The sequence below is a fragment of the Tetrahymena thermophila genome, assembly GCF_000189635.1.
Source record: "Tetrahymena thermophila SB210 genomic scaffold scf_8254630, whole genome shotgun sequence".
In the NCBI taxonomy this organism is placed as follows: domain Eukaryota; phylum Ciliophora; class Oligohymenophorea; order Hymenostomatida; family Tetrahymenidae; genus Tetrahymena; species Tetrahymena thermophila.
Genome location: NW_002476399.1, coordinates 1 through 21320, shown reverse-complemented (window position 1 = coordinate 21320; position 21320 = coordinate 1). Strand labels below are relative to the sequence as shown.

General features: G+C 23.4%; 6 protein-coding genes across 6 annotated transcripts; 4 read left to right on the top strand and 2 right to left on the bottom strand. All coding sequences in view use genetic code 6, as the record gives it.

Moving 5' to 3' along the window:
- Positions 1–263: 263 nt before the first annotated feature.
- On the bottom strand, positions 264–1934 carry TTHERM_00757610 (MAC/perforin domain protein; the record flags this gene model as incomplete). Its single annotated transcript, XM_001016943.1, has 2 exons — positions 264–1829; positions 1908–1934. The coding sequence occupies 2 exons, from the start codon at positions 1932–1934 to the stop codon at positions 264–266; spliced, it is 1593 nt and encodes a 530-aa protein (XP_001016943.1).
- A 2493-nt stretch (positions 1935–4427) lies between these two features.
- TTHERM_00757580 (MFS transporter) lies at positions 4428–7419 on the top strand (the record flags this gene model as incomplete). The annotated part of the gene is made up of 2 exons (XM_001016940.3): positions 4428–4930; positions 6141–7419. 2 exons carry the CDS (start codon positions 4428–4430, stop codon positions 7417–7419), a joined length of 1782 nt encoding a protein of 593 aa, XP_001016940.3.
- Positions 7420–9606: 2187 nt separating this feature from the next.
- Positions 9607–12239, top strand: TTHERM_00757570 (MFS transporter). The gene is made up of 2 exons (XM_001016939.2): positions 9607–10146; positions 10765–12239. Exons 1-2 carry the CDS (start codon positions 9647–9649, stop codon positions 11999–12001), a joined length of 1737 nt encoding a protein of 578 aa, XP_001016939.1. The 5' UTR covers positions 9607–9646; the 3' UTR covers positions 12002–12239.
- Positions 12240–12930: 691 nt separating this feature from the next.
- Positions 12931–15346, top strand: TTHERM_00757560 (MFS transporter; the record flags this gene model as incomplete). The annotated part of the gene is made up of 2 exons (XM_001016938.2): positions 12931–13427; positions 14101–15346. 2 exons carry the CDS (start codon positions 12931–12933, stop codon positions 15344–15346), a joined length of 1743 nt encoding a protein of 580 aa, XP_001016938.2.
- A 1257-nt stretch (positions 15347–16603) lies between these two features.
- On the top strand, positions 16604–18280 carry TTHERM_00757550 (peptidyl-prolyl cis-trans isomerase, cyclophilin-type protein, putative; the record flags this gene model as incomplete). Its single annotated transcript, XM_001016937.2, has 2 exons — positions 16604–17822; positions 17883–18280. 2 exons carry the CDS (start codon positions 16604–16606, stop codon positions 18278–18280), a joined length of 1617 nt encoding a protein of 538 aa, XP_001016937.2.
- A 139-nt stretch (positions 18281–18419) lies between these two features.
- On the bottom strand, positions 18420–19877 carry TTHERM_00757540 (transmembrane protein, putative; the record flags this gene model as incomplete). The annotated part of the gene is made up of 4 exons (XM_001016936.2): positions 18420–18521; positions 18595–18703; positions 19009–19609; positions 19670–19877. The coding sequence occupies 4 exons, from the start codon at positions 19875–19877 to the stop codon at positions 18420–18422; spliced, it is 1020 nt and encodes a 339-aa protein (XP_001016936.2).
- Positions 19878–21320: the final 1443 nt, after the last annotated feature.

Sequence of the window (21320 nt, the reverse complement as noted above, 5' to 3'; positions counted from 1 at the left end):
TTTGATAAAATGTTAAGTAAAAAATATTATTTTCATGTAAATTAATTTTTTTATTTATTTCTTCAACTTAATAATTCTAAAAATATCTAAAAAATGTTATCTTATCAAAAGAGAAAAAAAATATTAAAAAAATTTTTTTAATGTAAATTTTCTATTTATGATATTTATGTTTTTAAAACTTTATAAATAGATGATTTTATTATTAAGAATAACTTAATTTATATTTAAATTTTCCTTGTTTATGCTTGTGTATTAAAGATTCCTCAAAAAGCAGGGCAACTACATTACAATATTTATCCTTAAGGACTGTTATAAACACTAGGAATACAATCAGTACAAACTAATTTGAACATAGTTTCGTTAGGAGGAGGTAAATTAAAATCAGTGTATTTGGTATCCTCAAAATATTAAGCAATACTACATCCTCTATCAACAAAATCTCCAACAAATTCTTTAGGGCCTCCTGTAACATCAGCAAATAAATTATACATAATAGATCTATAATTACCTTATTAATCTCTTTCGTATCTTACTTCTTTAAACAAATCATATGGTGAATGAACGAGACCAGATACACAGAATTGTTCAGCATATGTTCTATCTGCTCCAACAGGACATGAATCAGCATGTTTCATTTCAAATTATCTTGTAATACTGATCATTGCAGGTAGAGGGTGAGCTCCTGCAGAATAACCATTTCCTCCTACAGCCCAAGCAGTTCTAGGTTATATTCTTTCAACTCTTCTTTATTCTCTTACTTAGTCCTAATAGCTCTACTGCCTTTGTCTCATTGATTCGATTCTATTATTAATAGCTTGTTATAAATTTGCCTTAACTTAAGGATTTGCAGCCATGTTATCCCAAGATAAGAATCTATTAATTTTTAACAACGCAGGATTTTAGCTGATTGTCTATTCCCAATTAGCAACATCTTCTGGATTACCACCAAATTTATGATCCAAAGTTACCTATCTTCTAGCAGTGAAAAAACCTTCAGCTGGATTACCCTACAATTCATTTCTTAAAGCTTCATTTACTTGTTCAGCTGAGTAACCACCAGTAAATTAAGGAGTGAAGAAAACGCAATCTTTAAACACTGTTTATTTTTCAATCATACCTCCAACAAAAGTATCAACAGAAATATGAGTTCCCCAAGCATTTAAGAACTCATTGTAAACATCAACTTAGTAATCTTCTGGTAAAGCGTCAATTGCTCTTTGAGCGAATCTATTGAGCTTCAAGCTATCAGTCTTGAAAGTCATTCTGATGACATTTTTAGATTGTTAGGCAATAGATGTTTATTAGTTATTTGTGAAGAATCTAGTGTAGACATCATTTAAATCTTTAGATTAACTGTATTCACCTCCAAGCCATTATCCATTTTGAGTAGCGTCAAGCCAGATATTAGTAAGTTCAAATTCATTTTTGAAAACTCTGATATCAGCATCTAAATTAACCTATTCTATTGATGTTTCATCAGCAACAATAAATTGACGACTAGAAAGAGGGTCAGTATAAATTTATTCTTAGCTGGGTTCAGATTAATAAGTGAGTTAGATAGCTGGGAGCTTGAGTTCACCTGTAGAAATATCGAAGGAAGCACCAATACCTGAAGGCATTTTAGGGATTCCAGATTATAGATTTCTCTTATAGGAAGCAAAAGCAACGTTTTCTTAAGGACAATAGGTACCATGATAACCAGGGAAGGGACACAATTCTTACATGGCCTCTTCAATATTACTAGAAGATAGTAATTTGTACATATTTCTTTTACCATTCAAATTTTAGCATTGAGCTAAAATCAATAATATTGAAAGGCAAACTAGCGTCTTTTTTAAAAGCATATAAAAGTAATTTTATCTAATAATCTGATTTTACTTTTTTTTTGTTTTATTAATATTAATTACTTCTAACTAGGTGTATTTGGATTGCATTTTAATTATTTGAGTTGAAAAAGGAATAGATCAAATGAAATGACTATAAATAAATCCAACATATTTCTAATTGATAAAAAATCTAATTGAAAACAACCAGAAATTAGATATAATTATGTTTGTATTAATATAATAGGAGTAACACTGATAAATTACATTCAGAATATATATATATTTATCAAGTAAATGAATTTTTAAACTTAATGCAAGTAAAAAATATGATATTTATTAAAAAAGATATCAAAATACTCTAGTATTTTTATAAGTAAATCAGGATCTTATCTATCCTTAAATGTTGATTTGAAAGACAAAATTATTATTTAATATGTTAAATAATAATGGATTTTATAAACATGAATTAATAAGAAGCTCATTTAATTATTTTAATACAGTAATTTCTGAATCTTTATCTTTAATATTTGATAATATATTAAATAATAAATAGTATAACCTAAATAAAAGTAGATGGTGACAGATATTAATTAGCCTTTTAAATTGAAAAAATAATCACAAAAATTAAAATGTGATTCATTGTGAATATTAAAAAGCTTCTAAATGTTTCCTTATATAAATAGGAGAAAATTAAATTTTAAATTAATCAGAAAATAAAGAAAACAAAACAACTAAATAAATATCAAATTTTTACTCATCAAATCCATAAATTGAATGCAATATTCAACCATTTGAATTACTTTTTTTAAGAATGAAAGCATCTATTAACTCTGTCTAAATTTATAATAATTAAAGACAAGGAAAATTGGATCTATCTCCATATAAAAATTTGATAAAAAACATCAAAAGAAAATTTTTTATGATAAAAAAAATGTAAATTAAAAATTATTGGAAGCTGCTTTAATTTTCCTAGTTTTAAACTCAAAAAAAATTAATTGAAATGTAATAAAATTAGTAAATTAAATAAATTCAAACCTCTTAGTGATCATCTACATCTTTTTCTTCTTTTATTCATAATCAATCTATCTGATTTAATTAAAATAAAAGAATTTATTTTCTAACTATTTATTCTATTTAATCTTATTTATCTTATATTATTTGCGAATTTTATTATAATTGATAAAAAGACATTTAAGATTAAATAAATCTTTAAAGAAACAATATGAAGGTATTCGTTATGTTTTTTATATATATTTACTTTTTTAAATATTAAATGTAAAAATATTTAATTTTTTAAGATTTCAAATAAATTTTTTCTTTTGACCATGTATTTATATTGCTTAATAATAAAAAAAGTTAATATTTATAAAATATACTTTTATTTTAATGAATTAAATTTCTTTTATATGAAGATTAAAATGATTAATATGAATTTTAAATTTGTTCTTATATTGATAAATTACGACCAAAAAAAAAAAGATAAAAGTTCTTTTCAATATTTTTAAAAAAGAAAACATGGATATATGTATTTTTAAATCGGTTGTTATGTTGAGAAGAAAATTAGCTCCTTAATGATTAGGCCTATTTTACAGGATGAGATGTTAATTTATCATGGAATGAATATAATTTGAAAATATAAAATACACTATTTAAAGAAAAAAACCTTATTATTATTCAAAAAAACAATACAATTGTAATGAAAATAAGAAATCAAAACAAGTAATAAAATTTGTTAGCTTTAAAAAAAATAATAAAAGATAAAAAAATGTATAGATATTAGTAAGTTAGTCGAATGGGAACATATTAAAATAATTTAATTAATAAAAAAATTATTATACATATTTTATATTTTGTTATTTCCTCAAGTATTGTTTTTAAAATTTTCATAAATTTATAAAATATTTTATTTAAAATTTAAATAATTTTGATAATATTTATATTTATTAAATATAGTAAGATAATGCTAATAAATATTTTTTTATTGGTATTTAAAAATAACAATCTCATTAGCCTTTTATAAAACAAAAATAATTTAAAATATTTTATTTCAAATAAATTTATTTTATTATTATTTTTTAATATTTCACAGATAAAAAGACAAAAATAATTATTGTCTTATCACATTTTTTGGTTTTTTAATATTTAGAAAGAATTAAATCATATTTAATTCAAACTGCAATGTAGGAGTTAATGCTTTATTAAAAAGAATAAAAATCATAAACAGATAAATTAGAAATATTAATTGTAAATAGATTATTAATTAAAATATTCATAGAAATGAGCATGATAGTTATTTTTTTTTAGAACTAACCAAATAACTAACGTAATCAAAAATAAAAATATTAAATCTTATTTATTAAAGTTAAGTAAGAATATGAAATCTTTTGAGGAAAGTATAGTGCATATTTTAGTAACAAATAAATCAATTTTTGATTAAAAATTTGTTTATTTTTTATGCTTTAAGATAAATTAATTAAATTCATCTATCTATCAATCGTATTTTAAATTATAAATTATTAAATTAATTGTTAATTTGAGTAAAATAATCAAGTAGTAAGTAAGTAAGAATAAAAGCTAAAATCATAATAGAAAATAACAACTATGTAGTAATAGCAAAATAGCAATGAAAAGGAATCTTTAAATTAGCCATTGATAAATCCTAAGGGTTCAATAGGTTCTAAATATGAAAATCCTCCTTTAAAGACTATTTGTGGTTTCGATGCGAATTTAATTGCCCTTTCTTCAATGAACTTTTTTTAGAATGCCGCTGTATCTATTATTGTACCCTTCTTTCCACCAATAGCTGAAAGCATAGGTGTATCTTCAACAATGATAGGTTTAATCCTCGCTTTTAATCCTATAGGTAGTTTTTTAACTTCTTTAATAGTGGGTTAGATGATGGGAAGACTAGGCAAAAAGAATCTAATGATTTGGGGTTTAATATTTTAATCACTATCTATTGCTTCGTTTGGTGCTCTAAGTAACTTAAAAAATGATATTGCCTTTATCATTCTATCTGCTTTTTCCAGGTTTATTTAAGGAGCAGCTAGATCTGCATACGGATCTTCGTCTTTTGGATATGTTCCTTAGCTCTGGCCAGATTCGTAATTATTTTGCATTTAAATCATAAAAAATATTTGATAAAAAAGTTTTTATTTAAAAATTTTGTTAGTAGAATTAGCTAAAATATATTAGCAATATTTTTTTACTGAAAAGTGAACTAAAATTAAAAAATGTATCAATTTTTTACTTATGAATAATAAACATTGTTTAGCTTAATAATGTTAAAAAACAATAATTTTTACTTTTATTGATCTCTTAGTTGAGAATATTTAACTCAAACACTAATTTATTATTTGAAATAAGTAACATTTTAATATTAATGTTCTTTAGACTTTCCATAAAAGAATACTGAGATAATAATATATTAGATTTTTAGTATTGTGACACATTAACTAATTAATTAAACTAAAAAATTATTAGAAATCTGATAAAGAAAGGGTTTTTATTTATTCATTAGTGCGTAATTACAAAACTTTACAAATAAAAGAATTTAAACAATAACTTCAGTCAGATTTAATCTTCTATTAATCAATCAATAGATAAATAAACATATATCTATCAAAATGTAATATTTTTTCAAGATAATTCTTTGTTACTAAACTGGAAAAAATTAAATTATAGGCTAACTTTTATTATTTTTGATTTAAGATAAATTATATTTTTCAATCTCTGCATAATTATATTAAACTCCCTATTAACATTCAGTATTTTATGAAGTCTATCTCACCCACACTAACTAAAAATAATTTTTTATTGATTGGCAGCAAAGTTTAAAATGATGTTAAATTCTATTAAAAATAATTCCAAAATAAAAATTTATGATTAAGTTTGATTTTTTTGATTGAAAGTTAACTTAAATTTTATTTACATTTTACTAAAATAGATTTTAATTGATTTTTTTAAGATGTAATTCAATCTCAAATTTATATTTAATTTTAGAAATTAATTAATTAATTGTTTGTTTAAAGTGAAAGCCAAAAAAAAAAATTATTCAAAATTATTTATTCGATCTAAAAAATTTAGAAGAAAAAAACAGATATAAAAATATCAAGGAAAAAAAACTTAACTAAAATTAGCCTTTATTGTAATGGTTGTTAAAATCGGAAAAGAATTATGAAATAAGTTTTTTTTAATTATAATTCAATAGATATTCAACTTAAAAATCAATAAATAAAGCGAAAAAAAATTTATTTTAACCAAAAAACGCTTTTTACAAAATGATAAAAAAATTAATTAATTAATTAAAAATAGGGTTTAGAAAAAGATAAGTATTATGGAAACACTAACGGCACTTGGGACGATTTTAGGACCGATACTGGGTTAAGTAATGTATACTGGTCTAGGTAGCTAGATGCCATTTTATATTTTAAGCTTTCTCTTTCTCTGTTGCTTATTCACTATTAGATGGCTTCCTCCAGATATGAAATCTAAGAAAGATCTTGATAGGGTGTCATCTTTGAAATGCCTAGCTAACAGATATATATTTTTTACATTTATGACATTGGTTGCAGGTTTAACTAACTAGTCTTACATAAATACATTATATACATAACATATGAAAGCCTTAGGTTTAAGTGATGATGTTTCTGGTTACGTTTATCCTATTGGTTCTATTCTTTACATTGGATGCTTACATGTTATGCCAAGAGTCTCAAAATATATTAAGAGAAAATTAATTTTATCAGCAGGAGTTTTAATGTGTGTAATAGGTGTCGAAGTCATTGCTCCTGAAAAATATTTAGGATTGCCTTCTGGAGAAGGTCACTGGTATATTGTAACTATCGGTCAGTGCTTAACTAACATAGGTTTTGCGATGGTAGTTTTACCCATAATCCCAGAATTGATTGAATTAATTTTAGAAAAAGAACTAAAAGAAAGAAAGATTTAAGAGGCTGATCCCAAGTTAACAAGAGCTTGTAGTGACATGAGTTCAGGTATTTTTATGGCAGGTTATTCCTTAGGATTGTTCATAGGACCCTTTACATCTGGAATTCTATATGATGTATTTGATGGTAGTGATATAGAAAAGTTTATGAACACCTCCAGAGTTATCGCTGCATTTGGAGTAGTTGTGTTATTCCTTTATTTTACTATAGGTGGAGCACACAGAGGTCTTAAAAAGCTAAGAAAATTATCTAAAACTTCATCAAGAAAACTATAAGTTGGTAAAGATGATGAAGTTATTTTATATTAAAATAAAAAACATAAAAACCATCTATAAAACTCAACAAATTCATAAAATAATAACTAAAGTGAAGTAATAACATCATTAGAAGTAAATAAAGATCTACTAAACTGTTAATAAATTAATGAAAAAAACCAACTTGATAACCATAATAATCAAACATAAAAACTATGTGACAATAATTATGAGTAATCAGATATACTTTTGTCTAATTCAGATGACTATGATCTAGAATAATAAAATAAAGATGAAATTTACTCTCTTGGTAGAAATACTGTTACTGAAGAAGTAGATGGCATTAATTTTTACATTAAATAAGATAATAAAAATCAAAGTGAATCTTGAAATAATTAAAAAAATTTTTTGTTTATAAATAATGAATGAATATTTCTAATTTAGCAAACATAATTAATACTTATAAATTATTTTTCTTTGTTTTTTTTTTATGTCAATGTGTATATCTATCTATCTATCTATCTTTTTATTAATTAATTATTTAATTCAATTGATTTTTTATTTATAATTAACCCTCATTTATTATCACAAATATTGATAAAAATTTATTAAAAAATAAATATCCTGACAAGTAAAAAATTGCATTTGATTAAAATAAATGAGGAAAAATTGAAAAAAAACATTTAAAACATTTTAAAAGATTCAATTTTTTTAAGAAAATATAACATTAATTCTCACCATAAATTTCAGAATTTTCAAAATTCTTGCTATCATCATTAGGGTCACTTATAGTTTGGGAGGATATTGGTGAGAATTAATGATGATTTACATTATTAGTTTTAATTTAAATGATTTTGATATCTTTATTAATTTATGTTTTTATCAATAATTGATTGATAATTAATTAATAGATTTCTATTTATAATTTTTTAGTTTAAATTATTAGCATTTTTCATTTCTGTTTTGCATTTTTGCTAATTTAATTTTTTAATATTTATTATTAAAAATTATGAATCAACTAAACATAAAATAAAATAAATAGTAAATAGGCTATTACTAAAATAAAGAGACAAAAAACAAAAATAGATTTTTACAAATCAAAAAAAGTTATCTTAATAGAATTAATTACATTAATAAATTTAATTTTTTATTTTAATCTTTTAAAATTAATTATTTGATTTATGCGTTTTTATTATAAAAAACTTTTAATAAAATTTATAAATTATACATATTTCTTACTTTTTAAAATGAAAAAATAAAATATTTAAAAATAAATCATTAATTATAAAGAGTTTGGATGAGGTTTTAAAAGGTATTTTTTTAAATTTCTTAAAATATTTAAATATTACTTAGTTAAAAGTATGATAAAAATGTTATATTAAAAAAAAATTTTTTTTATTACATATTGTGCCCTATCTTCTATCTTTCTAACATTACTGTATTTATAAGAAATCTATTTTATTTCTGCTAATAATTTACTTTTTCATAGTTAGGTTAAATTAAAAAATTTAACTAATATTTAACTCAAGAATTATAAAAAATATATTTAAGTATTCAATTATTTATTGTTGAATAAGGAAAATTAAATTAGCAAAAAGAATAATACTTTTTTATAAATATCAATAATTTTTAGAAAATATGCAAATTTATAATTTACTATAAAATTTTTGAAAAATATAAGAAAGAAATTAATAAAACTCATTGTTTTTAGTCATACTAGAAAAGCTCATAGATTTGTATTTTTTATGATTTAATTAGCTTTGCTTCAAATACTCCATAAAAAATAAATAATTAATTTACTCATTTTCACTATCAAAGTAATTCAAATATTTATTTTTGTGAAATTTATAATGGTTTACCATACATTTCGCAGAAAATCCTTATCAAAAATGCTATTAATTTATTAAAATTTCTACAAAATTTTATCTTTTAATGCGCAACTTTAATAGAAGTAGAAATTATTTAACATTTTAATACAAAAATTTATTTAAAAATTGATTCATCAAAATCTATTATCAATTTTATTTATATCTTTTCAGATTTTTATTCTAAGTAAATGGAAGTTCAATAATGAAAATTATATTAACCATTCATTTTTATTTAAAATAAAATAATTTTGATAATCTTAAAAAATGTATTTTTACACTAAATTACTAAATTTCTTTACTTATAACAATTTTGCAATCTAATTTTATGATAAATTTATAGAAATTAATTAGGTGGAATTGATTTATATACAATGTTTCTTCAAAGTAAATTTAGTAAAACGATTGGTTTTAAAATAAGTTTTTGTCAATCGCTTTCTTATAATTATTTTGTGTTAAAAAATGCATACGTTATCTATGATTGTAAACTAATACTCTTTATACGAGTTTAATTCTATATTACGTATCTTCGTTTAGTATCAAATTACTTTAAATTAAATCTAACAAATGATCTAAGATGCTAAAACCCCCACAAAACAAACAATTTAATTTTGGATTTTTTTTAATTAAAAGAAGTACTTTTGATGTTTAAATTTTGAAATATTGAAATCTATCTATCTATTTATTTTTATAATAATATCTTTAAATTTATATTTTTGTTTAATTTATTTTAAAGTTGTATTTTATAAAGTATGCAGAATAATGATGATAGCTCTAAAGAGCCTCTTAAATAATAGTTAGTAAGCCGTACATAATCTAAAGGAGCAAAGTATGAAAATCCCCCTCTAAAAACTTTTTTTGGAATCGATGCTAATTTAATAGCCCTTTCTTCAATGAACTTTTTTATGAATGCAGCTGTATCTATTATAGTCCCATTCTTTCCACCAATAGCTAGTAAAATTGGTGTGTCATCAACAATGATTGGACTCATCCTTGCATTTAATCCTATAGGTAGTTTTTTAACTTCTTTGATTGTAGCACAGTTGATGGGTAGACTAGGAAAAAAGAATCTTATGATTTGGGGACTCATATTTTAATCTATCTCTATAGCTTCATTTGGAGCTCTAAGTAACTTACATAGTAGCATAGTTTTCATCATTTTGTCTGCTTTTGCCAGATTTGTTTAAGGAGCTGCTAGATCAGCTTATGGATCTTCATCTTTTGGTTATGTACCTCAATTGTGGCCAGACTCGTAATTCTTTTTAATTTACATATCATACTCTATATGATTATAAAAACCAAAGATTAAATTATTTAGATGATGCAATTATATATTTGAAACAAAAATATAGCATTAATTAAATCGAATAAATGAAGCATAAAGCAAGAAAAGAGTACTAAATAAAATACCATACTTCTTCTAAATCACGGAATTTTATGCTTATTATTATCATTATTTTTGGCTAATTTATAAAACTGATATGGTCAAAGATGTTATAAATTTTTTTTTTAATAGATTTAGATGTAATAGGGTATTTATTTTTAAGTTTTGATTTTATTTAACTTTTAGTAAAAATTAAGCTTAAAATGTTGATTAGTAAAATTAATAATAAATCAAGAGATCACTTTTCTTACTTTGTTTATAAATTTGTTATAAAATCTAAAAATAGATCTTTTATTTAGATAATTAAAAAATATATTTGATGAAAACTGAATAGAAATAAATTTTTTCTGAGTTAATTAGATTTCTTGATTTTTTGCATAAAATTAAATTGATCATTTTTTTAATTTTTTTTTTTGATAATATTATTTTGCAATGATTATTAGAATAAAGATGAATCCATAAATAATGATTTATATTTTAAATTAGTGTACAGAAAAAAATTAGTATCATGGAAACTTTAACTGCGCTAGGAACAATTTTAGGACCTATTGTAGGCTAAGTTATGTATACAGGATTGGGAAGCCAAATGCCTTTTTATATACTAGGTTTTCTCTTCTTTTGCTGCTTGCTGACTCTTAGATGGCTTCCTGCTGATGCTAATTCCAAAAAAGATATAGAAAAGGTATCTTCTCTGCAATGCTTATCAAACAGGTATATATTTTTTACCTTTTTGGTTTTAGTTGCAGGATTAACTTCCTAGTCTTACATAAATACATTATTTACTTAACATATGGAAAACTTGGGATTAAGTGATAACATTTCTGGATACGTTTACCCTATTGGTTCACTATTTTATATTGGCTGTTTGCATATTCTCCCTAGGATTTCAAAATTTGTAAGCAGAAAATTAATTTTATCTATGGGAACTCTTATTGCGACTTTAGGTGTTGAAATATAGGCTCCTGAGAAATACCTTGGACTGCCATCAGGCGATAATAGATGGTATATAGTGACAATTGGATAGTGTGTAACCAATATTGCGTTTGCTATGATTATACTACCTAGTATTCCTGAATTCATAGAGTTAATACTTAATAAAGAGCTGAAAGAAAGAAATCTCTTAGAAGCAGATGCAAAATTAACAAGAGCATGCAGCGATATGAGTTCTGGAATTTTTATGGCTGGCTACTCTCTTGGTCTGTTCTTAGGACCTTTTGTGTCTGGTCTTCTTTATGATAGTTTTGATGGAGGAGATATTTAATAATTTATGAACACTTCAAGATGCATAGCTGCTTTTGTTGCAGCAACATTTATCCTTTATTTAACAGTTGGAGGTGCCTATAGAGGTTTCAAATAGTAGCACAAGCTAACACAATCTAGATTGAAAAAATCATATGCATACAGTAATAATTAACTCAAAGTAACAAGATAAGAGATCATATAACAAGTTACAGAAAATTCTCAAAATAATAATTTTACCTAAATAGTTACTTAGGAGGCAGTGAAAAATGAACAATAAAATTAGGCTTTTCAGTAATAATTTGGAAAAAGTATAGTAATAAGCTAACTAAAAGAAAGAGATTTTGATGCCTTATCTGATGTTCTCCTCTCTGATTCAGGCAATGAAGAAAACGGAGCATTTAGAGAGGATTTTTCTGATGGTAGAAACTCAGATTTTGGAGATGAGGGTGAAGTTAATTTTAATATGAAAGAAGATGTTTGATTATAATAATTAATTGGGATTTATTTATTTAGTAAATTGATCTAATCTATAACAAAGTAAAAAAACTATTAATTAATATTAAATTTATTTATATTGATAATATATAAGCTATTTATTTTAAACAATTCATTCTCAATTTCTATTTTTATAATACTTAATCAAGTTACTCTCTCTTATTCAATATTAAATGAAGAAGGATTTTTTAAATATAATTTTTTCGATACCTCTTAATTAAAACACCTATCTATCTTTTAGGTTATAATTTAATAATTTGGAAAGAATTTTTTATTATTTACAAGGCTAATTCGCAAAGATTCTTACTTAATTAAAATATAACAAAATTCTAGACAAACTAAAAGCTTAAATTTCTGAGAATAATGAAATACTTTTGAATTTTTGAGATCGAATTATCTTTGGTTATAAAAATGAAATGAGTGCTTTAAATTAGAAGTAAAATAAATTTAATGATCTGTGATTTTTATGAAATTAGTTTAGACTTTTTAAATAGATAGTTTACAATAAATAGCAGAAATATGTTAATTGAGTAAATGAACATTTTTAAAAGCTTTATCAAAAATTTTTATTGTCGTAAGTGTAATTAAATTAGAAATACATAGAAATAAAAAAAGAAAAAAATAAATAAATAAATTTCTATGTAGTTGTAGAGAAATGTATGAGAAGAAAATAGCCATCGATGCGATATAAGAATTTTTTATTCTTGAGTAAGAAAGCTCTTTATTTGAAGAAATGTTGCAATTGTGGTTTTTTATTAGAAGTATTTTAGAAGTATAATGTAAATATTTGTTTATAAATGAATTCAAATATCCATAATTCAATCAAAATTAATTTGATAAACTTAATATTTACTAAAAAGCTATCTTAATATTTGGAAGAAAACAAAAAATATATAAATATTAAAAAAAAAAACAATGTCAAGAAATAATAGCTCACAAGAGCAAATAAAACAGCCTTTGGTATCTCGTACTGAATCAAAAACTGCAAAGTATGAAAGTCCTCCACTGAAGACCATATGCGGTTTAGATGCGAACTTGATTGCTCTTTCTTCAATGAACTTTTTTTAGAATGCTGCTGTATCTATTATTGTGCCATTCTTTCCTCCTATAGCAAAAGATATTGGTGTTACTTCTACAATGATAGGACTTATACTTTCATTTAATCCTATTGGTAGTTTTCTTACATCGTTAATTGTAGGATAGATGATGGGCAGACTAGGTAAAAAGAATCTTATGATTTGGGGTTTGATATTTTAATCGATATCAATAGCATCCTTTGGAGCTTTGAGTAACTTGAAAAATGATAAGGTTTTTATTATTCTATCTGCTACTTCAAGATTCATCCAAGGAGCTGCAAGATCTGCTTATGGATCTTCATCCTTTGGGTATGTCCCACAGCTTTGGCCAGATTCGTAATCATTTTAACATTTACTTTATCAGATCCGATAAAGTTAAGCTTTTATTTTTAGCTTTTTTAGTCATATCAAAAATGTAAAAAAGTCAAATATATTATGTAAATTAAATTAAAGATAAAAAGAAAATTTAAAAAATAGTATGTTAATTCTAGTATTTAAAAGCTTATATTTAAGTAGCTTTTCCTTTGTTGATGATTATTATATTTTATCTCCTTATTCACCAACAACTTTTTAGGAGTGCTAAATTAATTACTTTTTTAAAAAGTATCTTAAGAAAAACTGAAATCAGATTCTTAAATTTGGTCTTATGAATTAATATTAATCGGAAATCTTACACTATATCATTTGTTTTAAATGAGTGGATATTTGATTATAAATTATTACGTAATTGCTTTTATAATAAAAGAATAAATATTGTAAAAATATGTTAAGTTCAAAAAATATAATGAATGAATGAAAGAAAGAAGAAATTTTGAAGGATTTTAAAAATCATTTATAATTAATTTATTTTCTTGTCATAAAAATTACTTGCTTCAGAATAATTTTGATAGTTATTTAATAACATAAAATGACATTTTTTACCACTATTTGACTTGAATTTTGAGAATTTGAGAAATTATTTTTGCAAAAAATGAATAAATATTCATTGATTTATATTAATTAAAAATAGTGTTTAGAAAAAAATTAGTATCATGGAAACTTTAACTGCACTAGGTACAATTTTAGGACCAATTTTAGGTTAAGTCATGTACACAGGACTTGGTAATTAAATGCCTTTTTATATTTTAAGTTTCCTCTTTATGTGCTGCTTGATTACAATAAGATGGCTTCCTCCTGATATTAAATCTAAGAAAGATCTTGATAAAGTGTCTTCTTTAAAATGCTTGTCAAATAGATATATATTTTTTACCTTTATGGTTTTAGTTGCTGGGTTAACTGCAGCCTCCTATATTAATACATTATACACAGAACATATGGAAAATCTAGGCTTAAATGATGATATTTCTGGTTATGTCTATCCGTTAGGATCAGTTTTTTATATTGCATGCTTGCATCTCATGCCTAGAATATCAAAGTATGTTAATAGAAAATTGATTTTGTTAACTGGAGTTTTAATTGCTTCTATTGGTGTAGAAATTTAAGCACCTGAAAAATACTTTGGGTTACCATCAGGCGACAATCTATGGTATATAGTGACAATTGGGCAATGTGTAACAAATGTAGCATTTGCTATGACTATTTTACCAATTATACCTGAACTAATTGAGCTTATCCTTAACAAAGAGCTTAAGGAAAGGAATATGCTTGTCGCTGACGCTAAACTAACAAGAGCTTGTAGCGATATGAGTTCTGGTATCTTTATGGCTGGGTACTCTCTAGGTCTGTTTTTAGGACCTTTTGTTTCAGGTCTTCTCTATGACAGTTTCAATGGAGATGACATTGAAAAGTTTATGAACACATCAAGATGCATAGCTGCTTTTGTAGCATCTATTTTTATCCTTTACTTGACTGTTGGAGGTGCTTATAGAGGTTTTAAACAATAGCAAAGGTTAACTAGGGCCTAATCTAAAAGAGCTTAATCTTACAGTCAACATGCAATCAAAGTAACAAAATAAGAGGCTTTGGAATATTCATAAATGACTCAAGAAAATAAAGCAAGCTAAATTGTATCATCCGAATAAGTTAAAAATGATGAAAATTTAATTAAGGTTGAGAATGTTGAAACAAATTTGGCAGCTAACTAGGTTACTGCTAAAGACTTCGATGCCTTATCTGATACTTTACTCTCTGATTCAGGTGATGATGATTATGAAAGAGGCGATCATGACGAAGTACTCTCAGAAGGTAGACATTCTGATCATGAAAATGATGAGTAAATAAATTTTAATATGAAATAAGACAGTGAAGATGATTGAAATTTAAAATAGATTAAAATAATAACTCAAATTAAATTTTCATTCATAAATAACTAACTAACAGAATTTAACAAAAAAAAAAAATTAATAATAATTTGTATTTAAATACATTATAATGTAATATCTCCTAAAATTTATCTTTATGTTTTTCTATTAAATTTTCTAACAAAATATTTAATTTATTTTCTTTTAATTAAAAATAAATAATTACTAAAATTGATTACTTATCTATTGTTGTTTCGATTAAAACAAAGTATTTACTTAAGAATTAATTTCAAGTCAATTTCTGAATTTATTAATTTACCATTTTGGGAAAAGTATATTCTTTCTATTCATTTTGAGATAATCAGTTTAGACAAAGACTTTTTTATTTATTTATTTATTAACTTAATTTCTTCTATTTACCTTCTCACTTAATAAATTTTTAACTATAAATTATTTATAAAATCAAAAAAAATCAAATATTTAATTGATAAAAAATTAAACAAAAAAAAACAAAAATCGTTAATATGTTTCAAGAAAAATTATTATTCATATAAGTTTTTAAAAGAAAATACCCGAGAATCTGTAAAATAATTTCTGTTAATTCAGAATTAAACAAAATTGCAATACCTAAAACATGTCGATTTTACTACAGATTCTATTTCTTAATGAAATCGCATCCTGTTTAATATGAATAATAACAAAACTTGAAACATAAATAAATACATAGCAAATGGATTAATCGAATAATAATAATAAAACACACATTTTTCCTTGTAATGCCATATTTTTATAAACTCAATTTATTTATTTTAGAAATAATTTTAATGCAAATAAGCTCGCCTTGTATCTATCTATCTAATAAATAAGATAAAGTATCTATAAAAAACAGAAAATGAGAGAAAAATTAATGATTTATTAAAATAAAAATTCAAAAAAAAAAAGAAAATTAAAAAAACAATCATAACTGAAAAATAAATGAATAAACAAAGATAAAAAAATAAAATTTGAAAATTAAGAAAAAAAAAATAATAAAAATTAAAGAAAATATTAACAATTTATAATTAGCATTTCGACCTACAAGTTTATTTTTTTAATGAATTTAAGATAATTAATTCAATTGATTTATAATTAATTTCTGGCTAGATAAAAACTAAAATTAAATAAATAATTTCTAATAATAAAATATCTTCAATTTGTTAATTAATCAAAATATTGATTGATTGATTTATCTTTTTATTTATTTGAAATAATCAAATTAAAAGGTTTTATTCAATGTCTTTAATTATAGAAACGTCGTTAGGCGATTTAGAAGTAGATTTATTTGTTTAGAAAGCACCTGAAATAAGCAAAAACTTTTTAAAGTTATGCAAGCTTAAACATTACAACAATGCCCTTTTTTATGAAGTTTAAAAGAATTACTTAACATCAATTAAATCAAAGAAAGCAACCACTGTTTTTGTTGAAACAGGAGGAGATCAGTAATATATTCATGATGAAATAGATCCTACCAATAAACACAATAAAATTGGGTTGCTTTCAACTTCAAATATAGGCTAGGATAGAAATACTTCCGAATTTTTTATAACTTTGACGAGCTCTCATTTATAACATTTTGATGAAAAGCACACTATTTTTGGCTAGGTTTAAGTAGGCATTGATATACTTGAAAAATTCAACACAGATGTAATCGTAGACAATGATAATAAACCTTACATAAATCATAGAATTCTACATACTATAGTTATTGATGATCCATTTGAAGATCCAGAAAATTTAGTAGAGCCTGATTAATCGCCTCTGCCAATAGAAAAGAGTGACAATGATAGACTAGAATTTTATGAAAAGGAGAAAATTTTAAATGAATCAGACAAAACAGAGGAAGAAATTATTGAAGAAGCCAAATTATAAATTTAAAAGATGAGGGAAATCAAACTTCAAATGATTGGTGATATTCCTGATGCAGACATGAGACCACCTGAAAACGTTTTATTTGTTTGTTAACTAAATCCTGTGACTTAAGAAAGAGATTTGGAAATTATATTCTCTAGGTTTGGAGTTATTACTAGATGCGAAGTTGTTAGAGATTGGAAGACAGGTTAATCATTGCAATATGCGTTTATAGAGTTTGAAACTGAAAAGTCTTGTCAAGAAGCATACTTTAAAATGAAAGGAGCCCTTATTGATGAAAGAAGAGTTCATGTTGATTTTTGTTAAAGTCTTTAAAAATTTAAGAATAATAAAAAGCCCAACCAAAATTAAAGCAATAAAAAGCTTGAAACATCATTTGAAAACATAGAGTTTTCTAAATTTTATAGAAATAACAACTATAACACATCAAAGCATAAAATGGTATTTGATTAAGGTGAGGATAAATATGCTAATAAGAAAGAGAGATTAGACTCATTTAAGGAAAGAGAAAGAGAAAGGTACAGAAACAATAGAAAAGAATAAGAGAATAGAAGTGATAGTAGTAAATAAGATGAAAATTTAAGTAATTTAAACAAAACATAAATTAAATTTGTAAAAATAAATGCATTTTAATTAAAAATAGATCATCATCAGCACAAAAGGAGAAATGATTCACGTTCTTAAGAAAAAGATGATACTGAATATGAAAGTAGACACTCAAAAAAAGATAGAAAAAGAAGCCATAGTAATGAAAGATAGGAAAGGAAATAGGGTAATAAAGATAGAAAAAGAAGTGATAGTAGAGATAAAAAGAGAGAAAAAAATAGAAGCAACAGCAGAGATAGAAAAAGAAATAGTAAAAGTAGAGAAAGAAGGAGTGCTAGTAAGGAAAAAAAGAGAAAGAGATCTCTCTCTCCTTCAAGAACATATTCGAGATCATCTGTATCTGCCAGCAGAAAAGATAAAAATAGAGACAGAAAGCACGATTCCAAAAGAGACAGAAGCAGAAGTTAAAAAAAGAAAGACAAAAAGCAAAAATGAAAAAGAAAGAAAACGAACGTTTAAATTAAAATAATTTTGTATTGAATAAAAAAAAGCTTAACTAATTAATTATTTATTATCCCTTAATAAAATTAAGAGTTATCTATCTATCTAGCTAGTTCAAAGCGATAAAAAATATTCATATAAAAACATTTAAAATTAACAATAAAATTATAGTTTAAAATTGTAATATTCTTCCTGATTACTAATTAGACTCAAACCAAATTGGGTAGAAAATGTCCTATTATTATTTTATTTTATTTTATTTTTGTTAATATTTTGATTGATTAATAAATTATTATTTTAAATATTACTGGAGGGAGTTATGGGAAAAATGTTGGAGTAGTTGGCATTGAGTTTTCTATCATCCAAGAATTATAATCGATACTATCATATATTACTTCTGTTCTCTAGAAATATGGTCTATTTAATAATTAAATTCAAATTTTTTATTAGTTGGTAATAAAATATAATTAGTTAAATAGCAAAAATATTGATTGATTAATTGATTATTAAATGATTTTAATCACATTATTTATATCTTCTTTAATGATTACTTTTAATTTCAATTAAAAATTTGATTCTTTTTGAAGTTTTAACAAGACTTTTAATATGTTTTATATATTTTTTTATTAAAAATCTATACAAGAAACTTAATTAATTAAAAATAATGATTTATTTTGATAAGTTAATAAAAAATAATAAATAAATAAATAAATTTATTTTACTTCATTGGTAATGTTGAAGCCGTAGTATTCTAAAAGAAGAAATTTTGGGTGGATTATAAATAAATAGGATTTTTGCTATAACCAGATTTTAAATAGGGAATTATGCATTTGGATTAATTGGCTGAAGATGTACAAGTGCTTTAACTTGATGATTATTTTTAAGTAATTTGAATAGTGGGAGCTCCACCAAAAATATGAAGAGTTTCTCCTATACACATATATTTATTATTATTAATCGCATTTAGTGTAATTGCTTAGGTATCACATTTAATATTTTGATTATTATTATAATTTTCATTTTTATAAATTGAATTTGAAGAGTAGGAAATTAAAAATGCTGAATAATCTGAATAATGTTAATCTAGTCCATCAATTAGATTCGGAGTGGTGTCTAAAGAAACTGCAGGTTGTGATTGCACATATAATTTAAACTTGCTTATATCATCGGCACTTATTGTATTTGGAGTAGATAATATAGTATCTTAATCTACATTAATGCATTTTAAATTTTAATTTGAAGAATCTGTAATAGACTGAATTCCTGCAATTCTTTCGCTGATACTAAACATAGTTCCTTTGTTGTAACAAACTGTATTGTACGCTATATTTTAAATTAATTTTAATATTTCGCTTAGAATAATCTACTTAAAAACCAATTTACTTTAATAAGCACATTAAAAATTATTCTTCCATATTTATATATTATAATCATCACATTTTTGATCACAGCAACAGTAAAGATCACAATCTGTAGAAGATTAATCACATGGACAGTTTAAGAAAGCACCTAAAGTTGCTGTAATTAATATCAAATTTATTATTAAAACCTTAAAAATGTTCCTTGCTTTTATATTTTTAGTTGTATTCATATTTATTTGTGAATCGCTTTTTGCTATAAAAAAAGGCCTAATATTTATAAATAAATAAATAATCAAAAATCAATAATTTTTATTATTTAGCTGGTATCTTTTTAAAAATTCAAACTAATCTATGAATGAGATAGTATTTTCATTCTATTAAAACATTATTAATCTTAATTTATTAGTTTCAAATATAAATTAATGATTTGTAACTTTGAATAAATTAAATTTTTATAATAAAATTCATTTATTTATTTAAAGACAGACAAATATTTCAATTAGAATTCTAAATTTATTTTGTAAACTGATTCATTTTATTTTTAAGAGATTTAGAGGAATTTAAATTTTCATTTTTATATTGGTTATTTATTTGTTTGGTATGATAATAATCCAATAAAATTTGAATTTAATAAATACAAAGACTTTCATTTACTTCATGTTTAAATAATTCAATTTTATGAAAATTTATATTTTAAATTAAATTATTTATTTTTTTTATTTTAAATTTAATTAAATCTAAATTTATAAAATCAAATGATCATTTTTAAAATAAAAAATTTTTTTGATATTTTTTTATTGAGCAATAAATTTATTAACAAATTGATTGATCAGCTTAGAATAAAAATGTATTATAAAAATTATTAAATATAATATAGTGTATTTTTATTTATTTAAATTCATAAATTAAATATTAAATTTCATAATTAAATAAGGGTATCTTTTAGCTGTATTATGTTTATAGAACTAAATGATATATTTAATAATTTTAAATTAAACTATTAAATAAAACAATAAATATCTTTTAAAAAAACTAAATCAAAAATTAATGTATATTTAAATAAATATTACAATATTTTGAAAAAAGATAATTAATTAATTATTTTTTAAATTTTATAATAAAATAAATACTAATTTTTACTTGGAATTGAGTTTCAAACTTTAGAGTTAGGAAAGTTTAGAAAAAGAAATGTTTTTACATTTTGGACCAGTTTCATTTTAAATATTTTGTTTTTTTAATTAATTAATCAAATCAAAAAAGTAATTAGATTGAAAGCATTTTTTTGTGAAAATAAAAATATTTTTTATTAAATAATTCTACTAGCTTATGAAAATCTAAAATCAGTTAAAAATAATATTTTATTTTAAAAAATATAATAAATGCAAATTTTTATAATTAATTTTTCAAAATTATGATTGATTGATTGAATGATATTATTTGGGGTTGGGGTTGGGGTTGGGGTTGGGGTTGGGGTTGGGGTTGGGGTTGGGGTTGGGGTTGGGGTTGGGGTTGGGGTTGGGGTTGGGGTTGGGGTTGGGGTTGGGGTTGGGGTTGGGGTTGGGGTTGGGGTTGGGGTTGGGGTTGGGGTTGGGGTTGGGGTTGGGGTTGGGGTTGGGGTTGGGGTTGGGGTTGGGGTTGGGGTTGGGGTTGGGGTTGGGGTTGGGGTTGGGGTT